Here is a 26,803-nt window from a genome sequence, read left to right on the forward strand (position 1 = left end):
ATATATATATATATATATATATATATATATATATATATATATATATATATATATATATATATATATATATATATATATAAAGTATATTTTGAGCGCCATCCATGAATCGAACCTTGGAAGTTGAAATTAATTAAAAGATCAACCTTTATGTCAGTCAAAATCGATACTGATTTTATCATTAGTCCATTCCTGTTCTGAAATAAAAAATATGATACAGTGCCCTTCAGGGTTTATTTTGCTGTATCACCGCAAGGAATCTATATTGTTCACAGTGGAATATCATCAGAGACAAGATCAAATAAGCAAGAATAAAAAAAAAAAATTAATTTTTTTTTAAAAAACAACAACAAACATAGAATACAGAATATAATTTGGCGATTTCTGAAAGGTTTCTTGAAGAAGAATGAACGTGTTTTTTGTCGACATGCACAGAACATCAGAAACAAATCCTTTATTTTATAATTTTATATTTTATATTCTTGACAGCATGAAAAGAAAAAAAAGAAGAAGTTTATTTGTATCGGTTAAAAATCACGCTAAAAGAATATTTATTTAATCATACTGTATTAGCAACTTTGAGACTGAAATTTAAAGTTTTGAATCCAGGCAAAGGGGGACAACTCCGACCCACTATGTCGTCTACACAAGAATTACGGTTGCAACAATGGTCACAATACTCCAAAGTCCAAGACTGGTGATGGCAGAAGAACCAGCGTATCCCAGTCCTTTAGAATTAGCAATCATTACTGGCGCTCTATTTTTACAACCCATGCCACAATTTGTGATTAAGCTGTTCCCAGAACCTGCTCCGCCCCCTGGACGAGGTGTGACTCCTGGTGTTGCTGGTCTTGTTGATGGTGGCGTTGCTGCTGGTGATCGTGTGGTGGTGGTGCTAGGGGTGGTGGTGGTGGTGCTAGTGGTAGTTGTAGGTGTAGTAGTACCATCAATCACAGCTAGAAATACCACATATACATGTATCATTAATGTATGACGATGTACTATTTAACTTGATTACATGTACTTTCGAGATCTACATTTATATAGGACCATCTGTGTGGTGGATAATGATTATTGTATATTTCCTCGTATATGTGTATTATACATATATCTACAATCTACATATATTTTAATGCATACATGCATATGTATTACACTGACAATTATGCTCTTTGAGGCTTATTAAAAGTTTGACAATTTGTAAAGTGTCAATTTGAATGGATTGCATAAACTGTGTGGTAGAAAATTGTCATGGAAAGTTTAGGTTTATATCATATATGAGACGTGTAACTGGCAGGAGACACCAACTTTTTTGCAAGGTAGAGAGCATGGGGCCAATGAATTTTACCAAACAGGACACCATGGGGTCTTAAGATTTTTTTTAATGAATTTAACGGTTTGCACTGGTCCCATGCTTCCATAAATTTTTACCCCTCCCCGACACGTCAATATATTATAGAACATTCGTTGAGATATCATTTCTAAAATAAAAGAGTAAACTTATGGTAAATTTAATATAATATCTTTAATTAGCAAATCAGTTGCATTGAAATTAATATACATGTATGCATGTACTCTTACACCATAGTCGGCCAAACTCTGTTTTTCTTTCCTTTTTAGACGTAAGGTCAAATCAAGACGATTCAGTTCATGAAGAGGTGATATGATGATATCTTTTTGACACTAACATGTATAAATGCAAAAAAATATTCTTAATTCTAATACAGTTACCTCAACTGATTAACTGCCACACAACTCTTGAAAAATCTTTGCGATATAATGCATGAGTAACTGGACTTTTTAGCTTTTTTTATATGAAGTTCCATATTATCCATATCCACAGGTCTTAAATACCACTGAGACAGCTCAGTACAAAAATCGCACTTAAAATCATTAAAATGAAATACCGTATAGCGGGTTATTTTAGAAGAGTGAACATTTTGGCTTATTTTAGCGTTTTGGTAATAGCCCGCAAAAATTTTTATAGCTAAAATATTCAGTATTTTCCTTGGCGTTCTTTCTGCAAAATGTTGGAATCCCTCGTCCGCTTAAATAAATTGCACCAAAATTTTTAGCATTTTTGGACAAGCGAAACACTCAATTTTACACCAGCAAAGAAAACCAGCTATACAGTAGATTAGACACAATAAATGTAAGTTTGGGGAAGACTTTAACATTGATAGTGCATTACTCTAGAAGAAACGATGAAATATGGAGAAAATAAACAGTATTTAAGCTCAAAGTCCATCTAGACAATACAAATCGGGAGCAGACCAAACACGGACCTCTAAAAACATCAGAAGTGGGATCAGGTGCCATGGAGGAGTGAGCATCCCCTGCCGACCGGTCACACCCGCAGTGTGCACGTTTTCATGATATGGAAAAAAATCCGTAGACAATTCAGTGTGTAAATAATGGCCTAACAATTAGATTGAAAAGACCGTCAATCAGCATTTGACTTAATGATAGGTTGTATTTGCTGACAATGTCATTGTATCGACCATAAAACTTGCAACTTGTTTGTAAATAGCTTGCCTCGTTTTAGAAATTGTTAGTACTTAGAGCATGCTCTTGCGTATTGAATCAACTGTGAGACAAAGAAAAGTTGAAAAATTAAAGCCATCACGTTCATCATAAAACTTTGTTGTTTGGTTACAATTAAAGTCTTTTTCTAGTAAAATATCCAAATATGAAACAGATGTGTTAGACTCTGATGTATCTTTTATTTCAAGACCACTGGGATATATCAAGTCGATATGTGAATGGAAATAACTATTGTTAATTGATAATACGTCTTCGAAATATCTAAACGTCGAGTTGAACCACAAAGTGTTTTCTTCATTTCTTGTAGAAATTTTTTAATAAATTTAGCTTCATATGAATACAAAAATAGGTTTGCTAACAAGGGGGCGCAATTGGATACCCATGGAGATTCCAACAGATTGTTGATCTACATAGATATATTTGTCATGTTTAAAAGTATACTGAGTAAGCAAAATGGAAATAGAACAGGAGAGTTGTATTTCTTTATTGTATTATCAGAGTTTTGATACATTTTAATTGAATACTTACATAATAGGAAACATGGCAAAATTTAAGAAAGTTGTTGAATTAGAAAAAGCAAGTTAGGAGCTGATTGAATAAACATCGAGAAACCAGCAAACAGTTTTAAACTGTACATGCTACAGTCAGAATGGAATCATAATGACCAAGAAAGAGAAGAAGTCTACGAAGCAGCACATGGTATGGTAAGAAACTGCATAACAATGGAGTCAAACTTTGAACAAATGGAAAGTGGAAGTGGACAGGAAAATAAATGAAAAGAGTATCAATGACTTATTCACAATGAGGAGATAAGTTATCGATTGACTTGCAATTGATATGAAGCATTTTTATTTTTTAGTTTAAGGTCAGACGATACGTTCCTCAAATATCTGTTTTGTATACCTTCGAATTATGAGGAAAATATTCAAAATTTTAATTACCTTTTGATTTCTAAACTGGTTTCTAATTGTCTTTAAAGAAATGAAACACCAAAAAATGTGTTATTGGCTAATTAAGTTTTTTCCAAAAGGATTTTATAGGAAAAACATCCTCTGGTATCTTGCACAAATGCTTGGTAAAGTACCTCATTTTTTTGCGAGTAAACATGTTAAAGTAGCAATACTTCAATGACAGAATCTTAGAAAAAATTATATATTATTGAGGAACGTATCGTCTGTCCTTAATTTGGATTCAACACTCAAAAGATGAATCCCACACCCGAGGGAAATTTAATTTTTGCATAGTTTCCCGATGTCTATCACAAATTTCGTGTCCGGACCATATCGATCCTCGACTGGAATGGATACAAACTTTATATAGTTATTGACTTTTGATGAGGTATACCCGTGGCTCTACTGACCTGTTCAGGTATTGGTTGACTGAGGCCGAAAGCAAGGAATTTTAAAACATTAGATATAAACACTCATAATATAAAACGATGTGTAGCAACCTATCATATTTATTTCAAAAGTTTGACAACTGTTTAACAATAATGTGGTTTTTCACATGACTGAAACTTGTGTAACAACTTGACTCAATATCATACTCTATTTTAAAGATTAAGGTCATAAGGTAATGAGTAAAAAAGTGCTTAGACTATAACTCTGGAGCGCTTATTTGGAGTAAATTCAGACTATGGTTTGTTGTTGTTCAAAACCTTGAGATGGGTCATGAAATTATGATATAAATCTTTTTCGTCAGTATAATTTTAAATAGTTGATTACATTCAATAAGTATTGCATTACATATTATTTATATTATTTTTTTAAATGTTGTCAAGGCCAAATTTTGAAGACAAAGAGAGAAGGAAACATCTGTTTTATTATTTTAAAAAGGCCTAGTTTAGCACAGTTTTTCCTATCTATTCAAAGAAATTAGTATATAGATATGCATTCTCCAATGACATGCTTCAAATTTGATATTTCTACGTTATAATTCCAACCATATTTACCTGATAATATTGCAAAGAATAGGCACAAAAATAAGCCCAGAGTCTTAGATTCCATGTTCTGGAATAAGAAGAGAATAATGATCAGTTGCTAATCTAAATAAAAATAACATTCCTATACATGGGAAATTGCTTACCGTGTTTCTTGAATCTTATAGGCACAGACCAGTTGTCTTTCACCTCTAGGTCTTTCTAGCGTCAAATAAATTTCTTGCAGTAGAAGATACAATACAATCATATCAGAATAACTTACGAAACCCTTTTTGGTTGCAATGGTTAATGAATAGAAAATAAACATGCTTTATCACAGTAAGTAAACAGAATGAGATTATAATTTTACAAACTTCCTGCCTTCAATGTTTTATGTTTTCAATAAGGTATTAACGAACAACCTGTATGCAAGAATATACAAGTACATGTATGTGCATGTAAATTTCATGCAGGAGAAAGGAAAGAATGAAAATAGATTTCTATTTGTATACTTCATTACGGTTTACGCCCCTAACTGACCTTTGGTAGAGGACTAACTAGTAGCTAATGAGGGATCAAGGGAGGGTAAATTGTATTGTGTGGAATTTTTTTGCAAATTTAATGCTCTCTAGAACATATGGATTAACCCAACTATGAACGAATTACAACAGATAATTATATTATACTTAAATTTTATGCAAAAAATCTTTTACCATGTCCAATACAAACACCACCATTGATAATTGTATGACACAGAATGAAGAATTTTTTAATTGTATTTCACCTTGTTACAAATAGGAAGACTATATTCTCTGCTGCTGAAGGAAATATTGTATAATTGTGTAAAATTCCCGTGTGTTCGCATGTACACCCCCTCCCCCCTAAAGAACGCTCTTCAGCATGACCCCTCCTCTCCCCTTCCCCCCACCCAAAAGTTGTTTTTCATGCTTTCATGATAATCTCGATCGGAGATTTTGTTTGTTTGAAAAGGGCGAAGATAAAGAATATTTCAAGCTTTACGTGCATTTCTCTAGATCCTTATTCTAGTAAGCTTTCTTAAGATTCTTATGACTTTCTCTAGATGTCTATGCTTCTATCTAAAATTTGACGTTGTTTTGTTTTTTCTTGCCCCTTTTTCTTCTTCTTCTTTATTGATTTCACGCCTTTCTGTGGGGTTTTTGATGTCCGTTTCCCTATTTCTATTAATCGCCACTTGCATGAGGGGCCGTAATGATGTTGACTGCCATCATGTGATATCACCTATTCAAAAAAGTGATATCGCCTATTCAAACTGATGACATCACCTATTTGATTTGAATTGGTGATATCACTTATTCTGATAAGTGATATCACTATTGGAATTGGGGATCTATCATTTTTTTTAAATTTGAAATGGTGATATCACCTTTTCAAAAAAGTGATATTACCTATTCAAATCAATATCATTCGAATAGGAGATGTCACCTATTAAAACTATGCTTGAAATGTCAACTGCTCCCAAGTTTAGACATGTACTGCATACATTTATTCTATACACGTGATACAGATGCACAAATAACAATAACAGAGAGAAAGTAACAATAAATAGAACAAAACTGACTGCAAGTTAAATATGTATAACTTCACAGGGATCTAGTTTATTTGATCAATCAATGTCGAAATAGTAGAGGATGTGGCTCAAATTAGGTTCAACAAGTCCAGAGAATCTTTTATTGTCTTTATAAGAAGATTGTTGAAGAGTAAAAGAATCATTATCATCGTTTTTAAATCAATGCTCAGAAAGTGAAATTGTTCTTTGGAAGCCTTTTTCAAAAAGTTTATCCTTTACTTTGCATTAAAGTGAAATATTTGGAGATAACGAATAGTAGTCAAGCTCAAAAGTCCATTAAACAATACAAAATAGGAGCAGAGCAAACACGGACCTCTAAACATCAGAGGTGGGATCAGGTGCCATGGAGGAGTGAGCATCCCCTGCCGACCGGTCACACCCGCCGTGTGCTCCTTGTCATGATCGGGAAATAACGGAAAAATCCGTCGACAATTCAGTGTGTAAATAATGGCCTAACAATTAGTATGAAAAATGTCAGTCAGCATTTGACTCAGTGATAAATTGTATTTGCTGACAAGGTCATTGTATCGACCATAGAACTTACGAAATGATGACTTTAAACGAGACAGCTGATATTCTTGTTTCATCAAGTTGTTTGTCAATAATTTACCTCGTTTTAGAAATTGTACATACGTAGAGCATGCTCTTGCGTATCGAATCAACTGAGAGATATATACCCCGTATGCAGGTGATGAAGGTATATAGCTGCATAAGTAAGGGAAGTTGACGATTGAAAAGTTAAAGTCATCACGTTTATCATAAACCTTGGTTGTTAGATTACCATTAACGTCTTTTTCAAGTAAAATATCCAAATATGAAACAGATGTGTCAGACTCTGTGGTATCTTTTATCTCAAGCTCACCTGGATATATCGTATCGACATAATGGAAATAGCCATTGTTAATTGACAATTCATCGTCGATATATCTAAATGTCGAGTTGGAGGCCACAGCAAGTGTTTTCTTCTTTTCACGTACAAGATTTTGGACAAATTCTGCTTCATATGAATACAAAAAAAGGTCTGCTAATAACGGGGCGCAATTGGTACCCATGGGAATTCCAATAGATTGTTGGAAGACCTGGTCTCCAAAAACCACATAGATATTGTCAATCAGAAACTCAAGCATCTTTGTAATGTCAACTTCAGAGTACTTGTGTGTACAATCAGAATGTTTTTTAACAAAATAATTTTGCAAATGACCAATTACAAGGTAAGTATATTTACGAGTTCCATTTTTATTGAAAAAGCAGCTGTCAATTATATCAAAAAGCCTGGACTTTAATTTATCGTGGGGAATGGTTGAGTATAAAGTAGAAAAGTCGTAAGTTTTTAAGCTGTTGATTTTGGTAAAATCTTGTGATTTCAAATTTTCCAAAAGTTCCTTGGAATTTTTAAGTATCCACATCTGATTTACACCACTTCTCGAATATATTGTTGCACAGTACTCTTGAAGTTTCTCCTTCACCACTGTTAATATCCTAGTGAGGAGTAAAGAAAGAGGCTTGGTTGAACATTTACTGGAACCCACTATGTATCTTTGTTTGTAAGGATTTTTATGAAGTTTCGGAATCCAATATAAATATGGTAATTCAAATTCATTTTGGTTGTTTGGAATATTAGAAATATTCAAAACTGACATATTATTTTGAAGAATTTCTTCCTTAGAAGGGGAACTACGAGTATAAGTTGGATTGCCACTTGTAGAATTAAATCCAAGTTCCTCTAAAATACATTTAATATAATGAGCCTTACAAACAAAAGCTAAATTGAAGCTAAATTGTCTTGAAGAAGGGACCATTCCTTATTTGATGTACCGGTAGTAAGAAATGCAAATATTTGATATCTCATTCGAATAAGTGATATCACCAATTCAAAACATAAGTGATATCACCAATTCAAATAAGTGATATCACCTATTCAAATAGGGGATAACAGTTATATTCAATTCGTATAGGTGATATCACCTATTCGAATAAGTAATATCTTCTATTTATTTATCTATAGCTCCCTTTCTAAGGAGGAAATTCTTCAAAATCAAATGTCAGTTTTAAATATTTTTAATACTCCCAACAATCAAAATGAATTTGAATTATCATACCTATACTGGTTTCCTAAACGTCATAGATACAAAGCGAGTTCCAGTAAATGTTCTACCAAGTTTCTTTCTTTAGTCCTCATTAAAATATTAACACCAGTGAAGAAGAAACTTCAGGAGGTATTCAAGAAGTGGTGTAAATCAGATGTTGATACTTAAAAATTCCAAGGGACTTTTAAAAAACTTCACAATTTTAACAAAATCAATAACATCAAAACGTACGACTTTTCAACACTGTATACAACCATTCTCCATGATAAATTAAAATGCAGGCTTTTGACATCATTGACAGCTGCTTTTTCAATAAAAATGGAACTCATGAATTTACTTACCTTGTCATCTGCAACATTATTTTGTTAAAAAAAAAACCCCTTTCTGATTGTATGCACAAGTATTCTAAAGTTGACATTAAAAGGATGCTTGATTTTTTGACTGACAATATCTATGTAGTTTTTGGAGACCAGGTCTTCCAACAATCTGTCGGAATTTCCATTGGTACTAATTGCGCCCCGTTATTAGCAGACCTATTTTTGTATTCAAATGAAGCAGAATTTATTCAAAATCTTATACATGAGAAAGAAAAAAAAAACTTGTGGTCTTCAACTCGATATTTAGATAACATCAAGACGTATGATCAATTAACAAAATTTACTTCCATTCATATGTCGACTCGATATATCCCAGTGAGCTATAAAAGATACCACAGAGTCTGTCACATCTGTTTCATATTTGGATATTTTACCAGAAAAAGACGTTAACAGTACATGTAGCCTAACAACCAAGCTTTATGATAAACGTGAAGACTTCAACTTTTCAATCGTCAACTTTCCTTACTTATGTAGCAATATACCCTTATCATCTGTTTATGGGGTTAATGCCTCTCAGTTGATTCGATACGCAAGAGCATGTTCTACGTACGAACAATTTCTATTGACAAGCAAGTTGACGAAACAAGAATATTAACAATCTCGTTTAAAGTCATCATTTCACAAGTTCTATAGTCGATACAATGACCTTGTCAGCAAATATAATCTAATCTTTAACAAATGCTGACTGAGGTTTTTAATACTAATTGTTAAGCCATGATTATTTACACGCTGAATTGTCTACGGATTTTTCCGTTTTTCCCGTTCATGACAAGGAACACACGGCGGGTGTTACCGGTCGGCAAGGTATGCTCACTCCTCCATGGCACCTGATCCCACCTCTGATGTCCGTGTTTGCTCTGCTCCTATTTTGTATTGTTTGAATGGACTTTTGAGCTTGAATACTATTCGTTATCGTCATATTTATTGGTATCACCAATTCGAAAAGGTGATATCACCTATTTGAATGTGATATCACCTAAATTTCATTTGAATGAGTGATATCACATGTTTAAATTGGTGATATCATCTATTCAAATAGGTGATGTCGCTTTATGGCAATAATTACCAAAACGGCACCTCATACACCTTTCTCTGAACTTCTTTCCTCTCATTAAATTGCCATGATTTTCTCTAGTTTCCAATGCCTTTTTATGCCCCTGGATCGAAAGATCCCGGGGGTATATTGTTTTTGTCCTGTCTACCTGTTTGTCTGTTTGTCTGTTGTCAACTTTAACCTAGCCCATAACTTTTGATCGGTTGGAGCTATGACTTTCATATTTCACATGTGTATTCCTTGTGACAAGACCTTTCTTTGGGTACCATCATATTTGACCTTTTGACCTTGACCTTGGAGTTTGACCCACTTTTGCAAAATTTTATGAGACTTTAACTTTGGCCATAACTTCTGAACAGTTGGTGCTTGGGGTTTCAAACTTCACATGTGTATTCTTTGTGACAAGGCCTTCCTTTGGATACCAACAACTTTGACCTTGACCTTGGAGTTTGACCTACTTTTGAAAAACTTTAACCTTGGCCATAACTTTTGAACAGTTGGTGCTTGGGGTTTCAAACTTCACATGTGTATTCCTTGTGACAAGACCTTCCTCTGGATATCAACCACTTTGACCCTTTGACCTTGACCTAGGAGTTTGACCTACTTTTGAAAAACTTTAACCTTGGCCATAACTTTTGAATGGTTGATGCTAGGGCTTTCATACTTCACATATTTAATCCTTGTGACAAGACCTTCCTTTGGACACCAACCACTTTGACCCTTTGACCTTGACCTAGGAGTTTGACCTACTTTTGAAAAACTTTAACCTTGGCCATAACTTTTGAATGGTTGGTGCTAGGGCTTTCATACTTCACAAATGTAATCCTTGTGACAAGATCTTCCTTTGGATACCAACCACTTTGACCTTGACCTTGACGTTTTACTTTTATTTAAAAAACTTAAACCTTCGCCATAACCTTTGAACAGTTGTATCTAGGTCTTTCAAATTTCACGGGTGTATTCCTCGAGACAAGACCTTTCTTTGGGTATCAATATTTTTTATCTTTTGGCCTGGATTTTGACTTGCATTTGAAGAAACTTTAACCTTTGCCATAAGCTGCCATACGGGGGCATCAGTGTTTCACAAACACATCTTGTTTCTAGATTTCTTTCTTTCCGTGCCCTTCTCCCCCCCCCCCCCCCCCCCGCATCATTTTTTTTCTTATTTGAAAAATCACTGATATATACATGATGTTTAACACAACATTTTTTGTTTTGGGAAGTTGCTATTGTTTATAAGTTATTACAATGTTTATAATTTCTTGTACTTACAATTCGTTTTATGAAATATATTTTACATACTAAAGAAAGTCATTTTTAGGAAATAAAAAATACAGCTTAAATTCCGCATGCTTGAGCTAGCACATTGAATGTAAATACATCTATTTGTTTGTTTCCCCACTGTCAAATGGAAAGGTTTATATGTTTACACTCTACAAGGAGAGAGAGAGAGAGAGAGAATTCCATTAAAAATGTTTAATACTACTGATTGCCCATGATAATTCTAAGAACAGATAATTCTAAGAACAAGCCAGAAAACTTAAGATATAGGTTGATTGTGGTCATGAGAATTAATTTTGCTTTCATTTTATTGTAATATACAAATTTCAGGACATTATAACATTATAAATATTTTATCTATTGTAAGTACACATTCAAAAAAAAAATATTGTATATATATATATATATATATATATATATATATATATATATATATATATATATATATATATATATATATATATATATATATATATATATATATATATATATATATATATATATATAAACAGAAAACATTCAAGAAATGAAGCTTATTTTAACCTATGTTATACGATATAACATAACTTTGGGGAGTTTACGCTTTATAAACCCCGAAACGGTTTATAAAAAAGCGTAAACTGCCCCAAGTTATGTTATATCGTATAATATAGGTTAAAATAAGCTTCATTCCTTATAATTTAATTTCAGTGTAGACAATAAGACAATTTTTCCTCCAAAAATGGCTTCAAATTGAGCATATTTTAAAAGTAACGTCAAGCGGAGTAATACGTTTTTGAACTAACTCATTGTGACGAAGGAAATTTATGTTATACGATATAAACGAAATCTTTTATCCAATCAAATGACGTGTTACAGCTAAAATTAAATTATATTTATATATATATATATATATATATATATATATATATATATATATATATATATATATATATATATATATATATATATATATATATATATATATATATATATATATATATATATATATATATATATATATGTTTAGTTTTACATATTGCACATACTGGCTAGGTATTGACTGAGTATTATATATATATTTAGTCTTGTATTTCATTTAAACTGGAAGAGGAGAGAGATTTCTCTGAAGTTATTTATCTAACTTGAATCAATTAGCAAGTCCTCTGTCATTTGTCCATTTATATCTGTAATTAGTAATTAGGCAGTAGTTTTTAAATTGTAAAATAAAATTTTTCAGAATTTTTAATTATATTTATCCAGGCTTCCTTTAATTCCTGGATAATTTTAAAATAAGAAAAAGAGGGAAGAAAAGGTCTAATTTAAATAAACTGTTTTATGATATTTTATTAAAAGGTTTTTAAATTAATCAAATTTTATTAAATATCGTGATCAATTAGAAGTTAAAATTCCTTTGTCACTTCTTTCTTCCAATCCTTTAATTATCCTTTAAACTTCATTTTCATCAATGTTTCTGTAAATACCAAAAACTGTTTATGAATGGGATGTTTTATTTTCTGTATGACTCATTTGTATATTTTTAGAGTACAAAAAATAGGAAAGAAAGAATGCGACAGGGTCATCACGCATTCGCTGTGCATTTGTAATACAATCCCAAATGACGCATTCTTGAAATTCTTGGAATATACGCCGAGACCAACACAGCGTACAGGTAAATGTTAGGTAAATTTGGACAAAATTCATTTCAGCAAATCAAATACTGTAGCTTCTACCACAATATCAAAAAATAGTAATGTTATATGATGAAGCAATACATGGCACCGTTGTATTATTGAATAAACGCCTCGAATACCTTACAGTGTTTTTCGCGAGTTACCGTTCTTTGTATGACTTCTTAGCGGAAATGCGTCACGGAAGTCACTATTCCATTTAAGGCTGTGCACGGGCATTGACAGATGAGCTAATACTTCGCTTTAATAGGTAAATATCCTTATTACTGGTCAACAAGACACATATATCTACAAAGTTAACGCAGTGGAAGTGATCCACTGGAATTTAATAGGAGTGAAACGGTTCACCGCGGTATCGATGCACCGCGGTATTTTTTCTCGGTTTGATACACGGTGCAAAATCTCAAATTTTCGGTTCGGTTCATTTTTCGGTCGGGATCGTTATTCAGTCGGGTTTGGCATAAGGTATAACACGTTACTCAGTATAAATAAGTATAGAAAACATAAATTTTTGATGACTGATAGCTTGTAAAATAATTTTTGACAGTCAAATAATTTTAATCAATTTCTTCTAGTCAATTTGCAAATAAAATTCGTAAAATATGTGACTAGATTTAGAAAAAGAAAGCATAAAACAACGTAGAATTTGTTTCCTTCTATCAAAATGTATCGTATCGAAAATAACCGAACCGAGACAAAATTATACAATACGTATCGAACCGTGAAGGAGGTGTATCGTTTCACCCCTAGAATTTAATCTGATAACTTAAGAAATTAAACATCTGTCACAGGTAAAACAACGCTAAACTGAGGGGAAGGGTAAATTTGGTGTCGAAGTTGTAAGATGTTATGTTTTATGTTTAACTGATATATGTCCTGATTTTGTGACTGCAGTTTTGTTGTAATATATATTCATGTAGAAATATCAGTATTTAACTTTGCAGAGGAAATTATTTTTGAAACCTTGAAACACATTTTTTTTTATCAGATCATCACCATGATCTTGTAAAATGAAGAACTTGGCTATTTTCTTTAAAGATTTCATTGACGTTTGCACAGAGACATTAAAAGCATTTTGAAAATGAAGCCCAGAGTCTTATAGCATTTGGCCTCTTAAGAGAGACTGTTTAAAATTGAGATGTCTGTAAACATGGTATGGGTATTTGACATATACAGTTACTTATCAAAAATGTGATTGTGTACTGTGCATCGATATTCCGTATATTTATACCATAGATCCACTTATCCTGCCTCTGATAAAAATCTTGAAATTTCATTGGTCGAGAAGAATACTGTATTAAACCATATTATGCTGCCTACCCATTATATTGTTAATATGCCCCTCCATGTGACCTACTCACCACATATCAAATCAATAGCCCCCTCCACATGACAATCTGTCTAGATCATATTCAATATGTTGTTTTCATTTGAACACGCAAGGAACCTAATAAGAGACGTCACAAATTAGCATCAAACGACGTGACGTCGACATCACATACACATCAAACGATGTCAAAATTGTTTTCGAAATGGTTTGCTTAAATCAGAGAAAATGAACGTTATTCCAAAAAAATCTGACAGGATAAATTCGTTATGTAAACACTTAGAGGCTGGCCGGGGTAATACGGAAATATATGGGTTCCTTGAAGAAATGGAGATTGGGCTCTCCTTACACCTCATGTCAAGGACCCCATATATTTCTGTATTACCCCTCTAAGTGTCTACATAACTATTAAATGTTATACCAGAGGGAAGTAAAGTTCATACTAATTTAAAGATGAAGTTATCAAATTTTGTTATACTGTAAAACTTCGTTATAAAGAAGTCATTGGGACCTGTGAAATTACTTCGTTATATCTGTAATTTGTTATATCTGTATAAAGAATTCGTAAAATTTATATACATGTAGCTGGGGATCCAAGAAAACTTCGCTATATCCGTGAATTCGCTATATCCGTGTTCTTACTAAACAAGTTTCACTGTATATAACTATGTTTTGCAGGTTATTCTGATCCAGCCTTATTTAGAGATGACACAACACGGAATTGAGAGGAGTTTTAAGGGGCTAAACATTAATGACTCACCAGGCACTCAGAAGAAAATACCACCTGCTGTGGCCCCCAAGCCATCTAAAGTCTTAAACGCATCACCAAAACCATTCAAAGCAGGTAAAGTGGGATCAAGTGACACATTTCAGTATTGTGTAAATAATATCATGTAAGATTCATTTTGTTTTGCATAAAATATGACTGGATTGATAGAAACAACCCATAAGGCCCATAAATACTGTTAGTGATTCTGGATATATCCTGTATTATTATGAGAGTTCGAGTGAGAAGTAGGACAGAATTAGTCTTAAAATAAACTACATATGTCACACTAACAATACTTATAATTTAGGTTTTGGTTCAGTTAGTAAACACCTTCACACATAATTTTGTAAGTATTTTAAGGTGTCTTACTGTATGAGCATATTTTTCTTCTAATTATTGTAATAATGAAAACAATAATGAAAACATTGATTTTGTTCTCTTTGCTTAAAATAATTCATGAGAGAACTAAAACCCAACTGCTAAAAATGCAAAAATTGAATATTAATAAGATATTTTTGCTTTGTACATGTATTCTGCATTATATTCACAGTGATCTTGAATTCCTCACCAAGACCTTTTAAAGCAGGTATCATCTGGGTGTATAATATACATGTATATGTAACAACATATTCTGTGAAATTTACATGATACGATATGTACATAGCCAGATTTAAAGATGAGATATACCTCATTTACAACACATCTACAATCATATATAGATATATTACTATAATATGCTGACAGAGGGCTGGGAGGTGGGTAGTTTAAAGGGGAAAAAAGTTTCTCCTAGTCAGCTGTATGCTAATGTGAGCATGTTGAACATTATTTTTCAGTATAATTTAATAAACTTTTTTTTTTTACTTTTGAATAATGGAATTTTTAATATATGCAACATACATATACTCCTGTATGTGAACTATCTTAAATAGAATGCTATCATAAAGCATTTATATTGTTAGAAGACTATTGGTTCAGAGTCTTGATTCACATTTTATTAATGTGCATGTTCAGTCGTACAAATATCTTTATTCCGTTAGGACCTATATGTAAAGACATTTAATTTATATATGTTTGTCTTTCACAGCACACAGTTTTGATCAATGGGTAGGGAGATAATGTAAGATTATATTTCCTATCTATGTGCATTGATTTTACAAAGTGTATAAATTGGTTTAAATTACTGGTAGCTAGCTTATTTTTTTTAATTTCATTAATTTTCAAAATTCTCATATATCAAAATATCTTTCCTTGTTTAAATTCATTACTTTTGTTTTTCAGTTGATATATTTGATGATAAAAGATTTCATAAACAGATTTCTCAAATAAAAGGGCCTTATAAATTAAGACATTATTTATTAAGTCCTATAGACCAAGTCAATGTGAAGCATGTCCCAGATAAACAGTAAATAATATTAGGTTAAAAAAGAAAGAGTTCATGTAAAAAGTATCTGTTCTGAAATTCCTGTCCTCTGAGTAGACTTCTTAAACAAATTCACAATAACATTATTGATAGGGAAAATGTTGGGTTTTTTTTATTTAATAGAAAAAAAAAATGCAAAAAAAAATGCTTTTGCAATTGATTTGATTTTCTCAAATGCTTATACATGTAAAGAATATTGGTAGAGGAATTTAAATTAGCTTCTATATGCAAGAATTCTTTCTAATGAAGTTCCTTGAAGAGAAATTTTACAGGTACATAATGTATCTTTTTAGTAAACCTTTCAGGCTTTTAAAATATAAACCACAGATGTGAAAGATATGACAGCTATGATATGATCATCCAAACTGAAATACTCGACAGGAAGTAGCAGTAATCTCTCTGTTGACTAACCAGTTTTATTTTACTGTAATGTGCATGCTTTTCACCTTCTAATATATTATTTGAGGAAGTTTCTTTCATCACACTTCAACATTGCTATGTATACATATCTTTACACTAAAGTACTTTATTTGTAGGAGGCGGAACATATCGCCAGTTCCGAGCAGATCAGGGGGATGAGGAATTTCCTCCCCCTCCACCTCAAAGTACCTACATAGAGGACACACCATACCCACCCCCACCTGTTGATCAGTCCCGTGGGTATGGCTACAATGAACCCCAGGATGATTTCCCTCCCCCTCCCTCTCCAACCTCAAACTATACCACACAACCTCTGGACAACACAAAGTATGGAGTACATAATCAAATTTACTCTTCTAACTATGGGGATTCCCCTCCAAACAGGTACAATTTTGAAACATTAAGAAGATACATCCCATTTGTTTAAAAAAAAATTGAGTTTAAAGTGTTATGGATGTGTGTTGTGTTTGATTTGTAAACTGGACAACTAATATTTATGGAGCATTTCTTGTTATATTTGTGGGAATAAGAAATTATCAAATTTGTAGTATCAGAGAGCTTTAAGGAATATTTCATTTTACCAGTATAAAATGTAAGTTAATTTACTTGATTAACATGGTTTAATTATTGACGTTTTTAGATCATTTGAGTCATACCACACCAGCACCACTCACTACCAAATGGACAACCAGAAACCAACTTACACAGGGGGGCGTTCCATGTCCCCCACTGGACCCCCCTATAAATCTCCCAGTAACTATGCCAACCTACAGCCGTCTCAGCCTGTATACTCCTCCTCTGGTCCCTCCTCACAGTCAGACAGTACGATTTATGCCCGCCCTGTCAAAGTGATCCGAGAGCCACCTGACATTTACAACCCACCGAGGGATCCTGTGGCACCACCAGCTGGCTATGTAAGACAGAACATCAGTGAGCACCACATTTTTAATAACCAAGGAGGTCCAGAGTATAACTATGACAGAAACCTCAGCACTAGCTCGGGGGGATTTGTTCCAAAATATCAGGTAAAAATATTCGTAGCATGAAGAAATAATTAAGAGGCTTGATTGTCTGGACTTATTTGAAATGTTGTTTCTCATATGTATTTGTAGTGATTTAAGCATTATGTTACTTGTATTGAAATACCGTTTACGGTAAGTAACAGGAGGACATAAAGATCATTACAGTAAATCCAGTTCTTAACTGTAACATATTAATCACTGCACAGGGATTTTTATATGTTAGATATTCTAACACAAAACAAGCACATTTGATGCATAAATTGGTTAAAACCCAAGGTTTTGTATTTTGTAGGACGACTACAGAAGTGAACGCCCAGTTCCTGGGCCACAGGTGGTACCCATGGGTCCAGAGTCACCACGTGGTGGGGACAAATCAACACAAGAAGCTGAGGTTGATGCCCTGACCAATCTCTTGATACAAAACATGGATTCTTCCAGTGAAACTGACTTCTTTGGTATGAGAATAGTTTACAAGTAGCAAAAAGTTGTGTGTTCAGCTTACATATTCGGGCTCTATATTGTCTCCAGAGTGGGATTCCCTAGAAGAAGAAAAATTAAAAGTCAGAGGTCTTTGTAGTCATATTTTTACCATTAAATAGTATGTAAGCACTAGTTATTATGATTTTTGAGAATAATTCATTTCCCTTGATCAAACTGTAACTCACTCAAAATTATCTTAATGAAAAAGACAAGTATTTTAACTTGATAATAGAATCAGTTGTAGTCTTTTGTACGGGTGAAATTATCTTTCTTTATTATTTATAAACTGTTTCCGACACAAAAGGGATTAAAAATCTCATGATAGATACTTTATATTATGATATTTTTTTAAAAAAAAAAAAACCTGACAAACTTTCTTAGCCTTTTTATGATGCATAATATTATGAGCTTCTGCTTAGAATATTTGCACGAAGGTATTACAACCAATTTATCATGTAATGCTGTCAGTCATAATCTGGACATAGGACAATTATCCACTGCTTTTTCCCTTGACAATGTGTACCAGTCTGTAACACTGTTTAGAAGCCATGATAGCATACTTTTTAGTCTGCAAAGAATTTTCTAGAAGCCAGAGACACAAAGTAGATTATTATTATTAATCATGATTTGCTTATGTTGAAAAATGAAAAACTTTTTGTTCTCCTTCACTATGGTGTCTGATGGAAAAATTTTTAGAAAAGTAATTCTCAGGAGTTAAGTTCTGTCTGATAATGTCTGTTTTCTGTATACATATGTTGTGTGTTATGTATATAAAGGTAATTAGATATTTTGGTACATGTGTGTTATAGAAGATGATTAAAAGTGGATACTAGTGATCAAATATTTTTGAAAATTTTATTTTAAATGTTTAAAACTGAGTATTAATCATTTGTTTTACAGGTATTTGTGTGAAGTGTCAGAAGAAGGTTGTAGGAGAAAACAATGGGTGTACAGCTAATGACCAGGTGTACCACATCTCGTGTTTCATCTGTATCAACTGTGGTACGTAACAAAGACTTATTCCCAGCATACACTTAGTGTATAATATCATGTAGATCATCTGAGTGGAAGGCGGGACATTCAGTAGTTCTTAGTTTTATTGTAAAGAATGCAGTGCAATAATTTAGAGCAAAAAAAATTATCATAAATAGTGTAAAATTTTAAATGTGAGGAGCAGTGAAGAAATGCTGTTTCATTTTTCAGGGACACTGTTGAGAGGAAAATCATTTTATTCCATGGACAACAAGCCTTACTGTGAACAGTGCTACATTGTAAGTTAACTGCTGTAGCTGAAAAAGTAATGTTTAAATTAGTACAATAAATGTTAAGAGAAAAAAAATCTGTGACCAAGTGTAACTATTTAATCAACTTCTGTTTCAGAATAGCTTAGAGAAGTGTTCTGTGTGTTCAAAGCCAATTACAGATCGGGTAGGTTTCATAGGTTTTATTTATTTCTTAATTACATTAAAAAAAAGGATTTTCTTTGCTACAGCCCATCCTTGTATGTATATAATGTCAGGCTCTAATGATAAGCACCTGCACTCATCACAAGTGCTTGGAGGAAGTGTTATTTGTTCAGCGTTTCCCATAAGGAAGCAGTTCTGGATAAAGCTCCGCTGTATTAGGTCATTACTCACTGTAGAGATAATGTGTTCTCAACTTATATAATTGACCTCAAATTCCTATGTGTACTTAACAAGTCATTATATATCTTGGTATGGTGTACCTAGTCAAATGAAAAAACAAAATTACAAAAGATAAAGGGAATTCCAATAGTTTTATATAAAATGTTCTGATTGACTTCATTTATATACTATAATGGCTAGCTGCAATAATGAAGCCCTTTCTGTTATTTTTAATCTGATGTTTTAAGGAGACCCCCCCCCTCAAAAAAAAAAATGGAGGGCAACATTATTGCAGTTACAGTATATAATGGCCAAATCATTTAAAATGCACATATGATAATATAATATACAGGTTAATTCCATCATAATCAGAGTATTAGGACATTAATGTACTTATTCCTGTTGAAGTTTGTTCCATTTTGTAATATGTCTTTTTAAGCTCACTAAACCAAATGCTTAAGTGAGCTTTTCTGATCAAAATTTGCAATTTGCCCGCTGTTGTCATATTGTCGTTGATGTAGCAAACTTTTCACAATTTCATCTCTAAAACCACTTGGCCAATATCAACCAAATTGCCACAAAGCATCCTTGGATGAAGGGAATTCAAGTTTGTTCAAATAAAGGATCATGCCCTATTTCAAAGGGAGATAATTAAGAATTAGGATTCTTTCAAAAATCTTCTTCTCTAGAACCACTGGACTAGAAAACTTTAAGCTTACATAGTTTAGATTTTGGTTTGTTCAAATTATGACCCTAGGGGTAGGTTGGTGCCACAATAGGTGATCAGAGTTTTACATAAAAATGAATAGGGAAAAAAGATTCTTAAAAAGTCTTCTCAAGAACAGCAAACTTTTACTTAATTTTACAAAGGAATATGTAGTAAAAAGTCTTTAAAAATCTTGTTCTCAAGAACAGCAAAGACATGATTAGTCATATTGATATGAAAGCATTCTCAGGAAGTGTAGATTAAAATTTGTTTAAATCATGACCCCCAGGGGTGGGATGGAGTCACAGTAGGTGATCAAATTTTTTCTTAAGAATATATAGGGAAAAAATCTTTAAAAATCATCTTCTCAGGAACCACTCAGCCAGATAAATTTAAACTTACGTGAAAGCTTTATTAAGTAGTGTAAATTCAAGTTTGTTCAATCATGACCCCCAGGGATAGGGTGGGACCACAGTAGGTGATTAAAGTTCTTCCTATTAATAAGGATATGTGGTGGAAAATCTTTAAGAATCTTCTTCTCAAGAACAGCAAAGGTCTGATTACCAGTAGTCATGGTGATATGGAAGCATCATCATGTAGTTAGATTAAAATAATGACCATCAGGGTTAGTGTGGGGCACAATAATGATCAAAGTTTAACATAGGAATATATACTAATAGTAAAAAAAAAAAAGACATTAAAAATCTTGTTATAAATATATAAAATCTTGCTACAGCAAAGGCATGATTAGTCATATTTATATGGAAGCATCCTTAGGTTGTGTAAGTTTGTTTAAATCTTGAACTGTTGGGGTAGGGAGGGGCCACAATAGACAATCAAAGTTTAACATAGGAACATATAGGTGAAAAATTCTGCAGATGAGGATTACTAAGGCCGTAGTGACTCAAGTGAGTGCTGTGGTTCATTAGCTTCTTGTTTTAATTTCTTTTCATTGATAGATCTGGCTATTAGAATTGAATTAAAATACCAGAGACTTCAGCTAGGTTTTTCTTGTGTATAGTATCTATATCCTTATGTTCATATATGTAAACTTTTCACATTTTCATCTCTAAAATCACAGAATCAGTTCCAACTTTATTTTCAAAAGAATACTTGGATGAAAGAGTTCTTTTTTTTTTTTTTTTTTTTTTTTTTTTTAGTTTTGTTCATACTGTGGCCCCTGGACTAGGTTGATGCCACAATAAGGGTTGTCAAAGTTTAACACAGGAATATCTTGAAAAACCTTTTAATGCACTTCCTCAAGAAAATAAGGACCAAGATTATTCAAAGATATATCTATATAGTGTTTATTAAGGTTTCTTCAGATCATACATGTACTTTTAAGCAGATGCATACAGACTTCTGCAAGCTAAGTGGGCAACAGTTTTTGAACTTGATGTTTACAACAGTATTTTGTAAATCAGAAATGCTGAAATAAACTGGTCACAAAATGAGGTTTCTTGTAGTATCTGCAGTTACTTTTAATTTTTTGAGAAAGAGAAAGGTTACTTGTGAGCATTAAGGCCAACTGGCCTCATATTTTATTAAGTTGAGTTGTCTCTCTTAGGAGACGACCACTCCTATTTTGTGCAGAATTATTGCTGTATCTCTTACCGAGGTCAGAATATATGAAAGATTATAAATTGTACCATACACATATAATCTATTTCTTCAATACATTTGCATTGGTTAATCAACTTTCATATAACTTAAGCCCCTAACTAGTCAATTAAACCATCAAAGGAATTTTGACATCCATATTCAGTAGATGATGATGGCATGTTTAGCACAATTATGATACTTTTATTCTTTTATTTCAGTTACTGAGGGCCACAGGCAAGCCATATCACCCCGCCTGTTTTACCTGTGTAGTGTGTGGCAAGAGTCTGGATGGAATACCCTTCACAGTGGATGCTACTAACCAAATTCACTGCATCGAGGATTTTCACAAGTAAGTCATAAGCTCCACTTGAACTACAGTAAAACTCACACTTATTACTAAGTGCCAGGGATTGACGATTTTGCTTGGTTATAAGCATTATATCTCTTCAGTTTACAATATACTTTTAAAATCACTAGGAATGAAAATCACTTCGGTGTAAGCGTCAATTCATTATAAGCATGTTCACTATAGGCATGTTTTACTGTTTTACTAATGAGACAAGAATAAAACATGGTCTTATTATTTGTACCTGTAATCATGATTAAAACAGAATTTTCTCTCAGACTGCTAAGTAAGTTTTTTAAAAAAATTAGTTTAAATTTATCTGAAAATGTTTGACATTGTAGAAAATTTGCACCCCGATGTTGTGTTTGCCAAAATCCAATCATGCCAGAGTCAGGGCAGGAGGAGACTGTTAGGGTTGTTGCCATGGATAAAAGTTTTCATGTTCAGTGCTACAGATGTGAAGTAAGTTGTGTAAAATTGTGTCATACTTATGTCTGAACCTTTGAGTGAAAATTGTATCTTATATATACAAGTACCTTTTTAAGAATTGACATGTTTATTACTAGGAAAATTAACATTGAGAGTTGTTTGTTTTTGTTTTAACAATAGATTTTTTTTAAAATCTGTCATTATCAAAGTATGAATATATTTTAAGTATAAAAATTTTTGGTTACAATTTCAGGATTGCGGACTTCTGTTGTCCTCAGAAGCTGAAGGTAGAGGCTGTTATCCGTTGGATGAACATATTTTATGTAAAAATTGTAATGCTAAGCAAATCCAAGCAATGTCTTCCAAAATGGCCACAGAGTTATAAGCTGCAATAATGTACCAGGTTTACAGCTGAATCCTTTCATGTTGTGTTGATATTTTATTGAAATATGCTATACACTGTGTGTGTTAATTTTCTATCAAGGAAAAAAAATAATATTTCAATGATTGTTCAATAATTATTCTATGCAATAAAGCTTTTGGGAGGGAGAGGAAGATGGGGGAGGGGGGTCATTCTTTTTATATGTCCAATTTCTTACTGTAATAAGTAAGGAATACTTTCAATGATGTGTTTAAGTATGATTGATACGATGTGCATCTGTCTTTTATTTAGAGGATATTTTGTTATTTGTTGCTTGTACATATGTTATAAGTTATTTGTACATCTATTTTTGCTTTGTACCTATCCTTATATTTAAAATGTTGCAAATTAGTAGCAGATATATGTGTTTACATGGGAAACAAAGCTGTTTTTGTGTATTTTTATCTGAAAAAAAATGACCCCTAAATGATATTGAATTCACTGATTTTGTTTTGTTGCATCTTTATATGAACTCTATGTAGCTATTGTATAGAATTATCTGTTTATATTCTTTTTGCTGTATGGTGATATACATGGATCAAAGGACTTTTTTATGTGATTTATTCTTATTCAGTAGGATTTTTACCCATTTTTTTTTCATCTTATTTAAAGGCATTAAATTATTTGGTAATTATTTAGTCTACATTTGTAGAACTTTAAAATCACCCCCCCCCCCCCCCCCCACCATGTATCAGCATTATTTTATCGGTTTATTATAATTTATTACAAGAACAGAGATCTAAAGATGGTACACTCTAGTCCCCCTTCATATCAAATAAATGTTAAAGGCTAAAAATCTGTACAAAATCTCAATATGATACATACACTGTATGCACAAGTATATACACCACTTAATGACCTAAACACATCAGCAATGCACACCTGACATTTACATGCACCTGTACCTATTGTACAGACATAACCAAATCAACTTTGTTTTAAAAAAAAAAATAGATGTGCATTTATTTCATGTATAAGAAGTGATTTAGAAGGATTTTTATTTTGCTTCTTTTTTTTTTTTTTTTTTACATAACCTTGATATTTTAGATGTGATATTTGATTGTAGATATAAAATCACAGATTCAAGATATTCTACGCAGTGCTTTGTGATACACTCATATCAACGCATATATTTTTTTATTACTTCATTGCATGAAAAAAAAGTGGCAGTTATTTTCCTTTTTATGTGTTGATGAGTAGTTTATTAGGTAAAAAGTTGTTGGTTTTAACCTTCTTGTAGAAGATCAGAAGAGCTTGTAAAGTGTGTTGGTCATCTGTCTGTTTGTCTGTAAATATTTTCCATAGTGCTTGTCATGCTTATTTTGGCTACATACAATGGAATTCCATGTACTGGTATCTTGTGATTTTAATTTCAATGAATACTGTTTCTATGATTTTAAAAAAATGAGATAAATGGTAGGCAAAATTTCAAAATATTACTCCTCCAACAGTTTTGGTCAAATTTTGATAAAAATAATTACAATTTTTGGGAAATCAAGATGTTTAATTTTGTGTTCTTATTTCAATAAAAATGTTGTCAAGGTTACTATGAAATAAAATAATCTGGTAAAAGATTTTAAAACATTACTTCCAACAGTTTAATTTGAATGAGTAAGACCTGCCATGATTTTAGAGAATGTCAAGAAAAATAGTCCCTTTATGGAATTTTGATTTCATGAATAATGTTGCCATGGGTACTTTGAATAGACCAGTACTGTTCATTATAAAATGCCCCCATCCCCACCCCAATTGTGTAACAGTTTTTGTGTGCTTTGATCCAAATGTAAGCATCAAGTTGCATATTACTGGGCATCGGTTTTGGATTCACTATTGCTGCTTTTACCTGAAATAGGTTTTTTATAGGGATGTCAACGAATATTCGATTATTCGAGTATTCATTCGATAAGTTGATGTTCGAATAAGAATTTACGATTCGAAAATTCGTTTTTTTTTCTCTCAGATTTCACAGAAAAGAGATAACTATGATTAATTTCGAGGACAACAAAATGAAACCCTTTTTTCTCAGTATAAAAGATGTGAAGAGTACTTGACAAAATAAATTCATTGATCAATGAATTACTTGTTTTATAGAATTTGTCTGTAAAACTGTAAAGGGATCAGTTTCATAATAAACTGTGTGAATTACTTTATTATCTCGGGTTGTACCTATTCCAAATTTTAAAAATTTCCAGGAAAATAGTTTATAACCTACGTAAATTGTCCTTGGAAGTGTTTGTTTATGTTTTGAAAACATTGACTCAAGGATTAAAATTACAACTCTTATTTGGTAGATAATTGTAATTACATTGTAATTACATGTATTTAAATCTGAACAATCTTGCCCTTGGTAAGACTATCGGTTCATCGTTTAGAGCTTCAGGATATAATTTTTTTTAGAATTATATTTCGGGTGTTTACATGTACACTCAAATCAATATATTTATTTCAAACATCGACAAATAGTAAATGTAAAATTCCTTACAGTACATCTACAAAATTCCACACCCAATTTTTCTTCCAAATCTGTCATGAGGGTAAGATGATGCATATATAAAATCAACTAATGTTATCGAATATTCGAATATATCTGAATACTTTCATTGAATATTTGAATATGAATTATTGACAAAATTGACATCCCTAGTTTTTTTAAAAATTATTTTAAAATTATTTTTCTTTTTCATATCTCCTTTCTGATTAGAATAGAACCTGATAATATGCAGACTGCATTAGGAAACAGTATTATATTTAATTTTGCATCAATGAATGGTGTTGTAATTAAGAAAACATAGGAAGACCTAAGTTCAAACCTGTAGAGCTATCGTCTCCTTAGAGACTTCTTTTTTTGTGTGTGTGTTTTTGGTTCAACAGTGTAAGACTTTATATATGTATATATATTATTTACAGAATATACATTGTGGCATCCAAGTTATAGCTATGAATTCCATTCTATGCATTTTACCTCATGTTTGTATTAAATTTGTCCACTATCAATATTTCTTGGTGATTATTTTGTTATTTCTTTTGCACAGTATTCAGTAAAACAGTGTAATGCCAAATTTTGTCAGAATTTTACTTAGATATTGGATACAGTACCATTTCATTTAAAATGTTAGTGTTAATATTTTATGGTATATAGCTAACTTTTTCAAATCAAATTTAATTTCATACCTATATGCCATGAGATTATATTGCACAAAAAGCAAAATTTAACAGGAATAGAATAAAAATTTTGAAGATTTTCTAGCATGAGAATTCAACATTCTTTTTGAAAACAGTGGACAATGTTCAATTTATGTTTTGATAATGGGCAGGGATTTCAAAATTCATTGCTCATAAATTGTAGTGAGAATCTGTTTATCTTTAGTGGCTTTATTGTTTATTCTTAGAAATTTATAAACTACATGAGAAACATTTTTTTTTGTGAAAACTTTAATACATGTACTGTGCTCAGATGTTTTAGACACAGTTCCTTTGAATTTTTCCTTAAAAATGTTTTTTTTATTTAGTTTAACGGAGGTATGATTTATACTGTGAAAAAAGAACAATATGTAAGACATAATTCTATATCCTCTGTAATTATGTATGTAAATGTAGTAATTTGTTATGTATGTTGCTTTTTTATTATAAATGAATACAGTGCTTGCTAAATCATTTATTGAATGTAGTACAGAAAATGTTAATACATGCTGAAAAAGA

General features: G+C 32.1%; 1 protein-coding gene across 1 annotated transcript; it reads left to right on the forward strand.

Moving 5' to 3' along the window:
- The first annotated feature begins 12,700 nt into the window (after nucleotides 1–12,700).
- Nucleotides 12,701–26,803, forward strand: LOC133197665 (lipoma-preferred partner homolog). Its single transcript, XM_061333794.1, has 11 exons — nucleotides 12,701–12,787; nucleotides 14,543–14,708; nucleotides 16,590–16,857; nucleotides 17,114–17,498; nucleotides 17,788–17,950; nucleotides 18,876–18,977; nucleotides 19,179–19,246; nucleotides 19,356–19,403; nucleotides 22,127–22,257; nucleotides 22,596–22,716; nucleotides 22,937–26,803. The coding sequence occupies exons 2-11, from the start codon at nucleotides 14,570–14,572 to the stop codon at nucleotides 23,066–23,068; spliced, it is 1,557 nt and encodes a 518-aa protein (XP_061189778.1). The 5' UTR covers nucleotides 12,701–12,787; nucleotides 14,543–14,569; the 3' UTR covers nucleotides 23,069–26,803.

The sequence above is a fragment of the Saccostrea echinata genome, unplaced genomic scaffold (genome assembly GCF_033153115.1).
Source record: "Saccostrea echinata isolate AGI-Se365-2 ecotype Australia unplaced genomic scaffold, CSIRO_AGI_Sech_v1 ptg000030l, whole genome shotgun sequence".
Taxonomy (NCBI): domain Eukaryota; kingdom Metazoa; phylum Mollusca; class Bivalvia; order Ostreida; family Ostreidae; genus Saccostrea; species Saccostrea echinata.

Coding starts and splice junctions, on each gene's coding strand:
- LOC133197665 (XM_061333794.1), top strand. CDS start 14,570: ATGACACAACACGGAATTGAGAGGAGTTTTAAGGGGCTAAACATTAAT. Junction 14,709..16,589: donor ACCAAAACCATTCAAAGCAG/GTAAAGTGGGAT, acceptor CTTTATTTGTAG/GAGGCGGAACATATCGCCAG. Junction 17,951..18,875: donor CAGTGAAACTGACTTCTTTG/GTATGAGAATAG, acceptor TTTGTTTTACAG/GTATTTGTGTGAAGTGTCAG.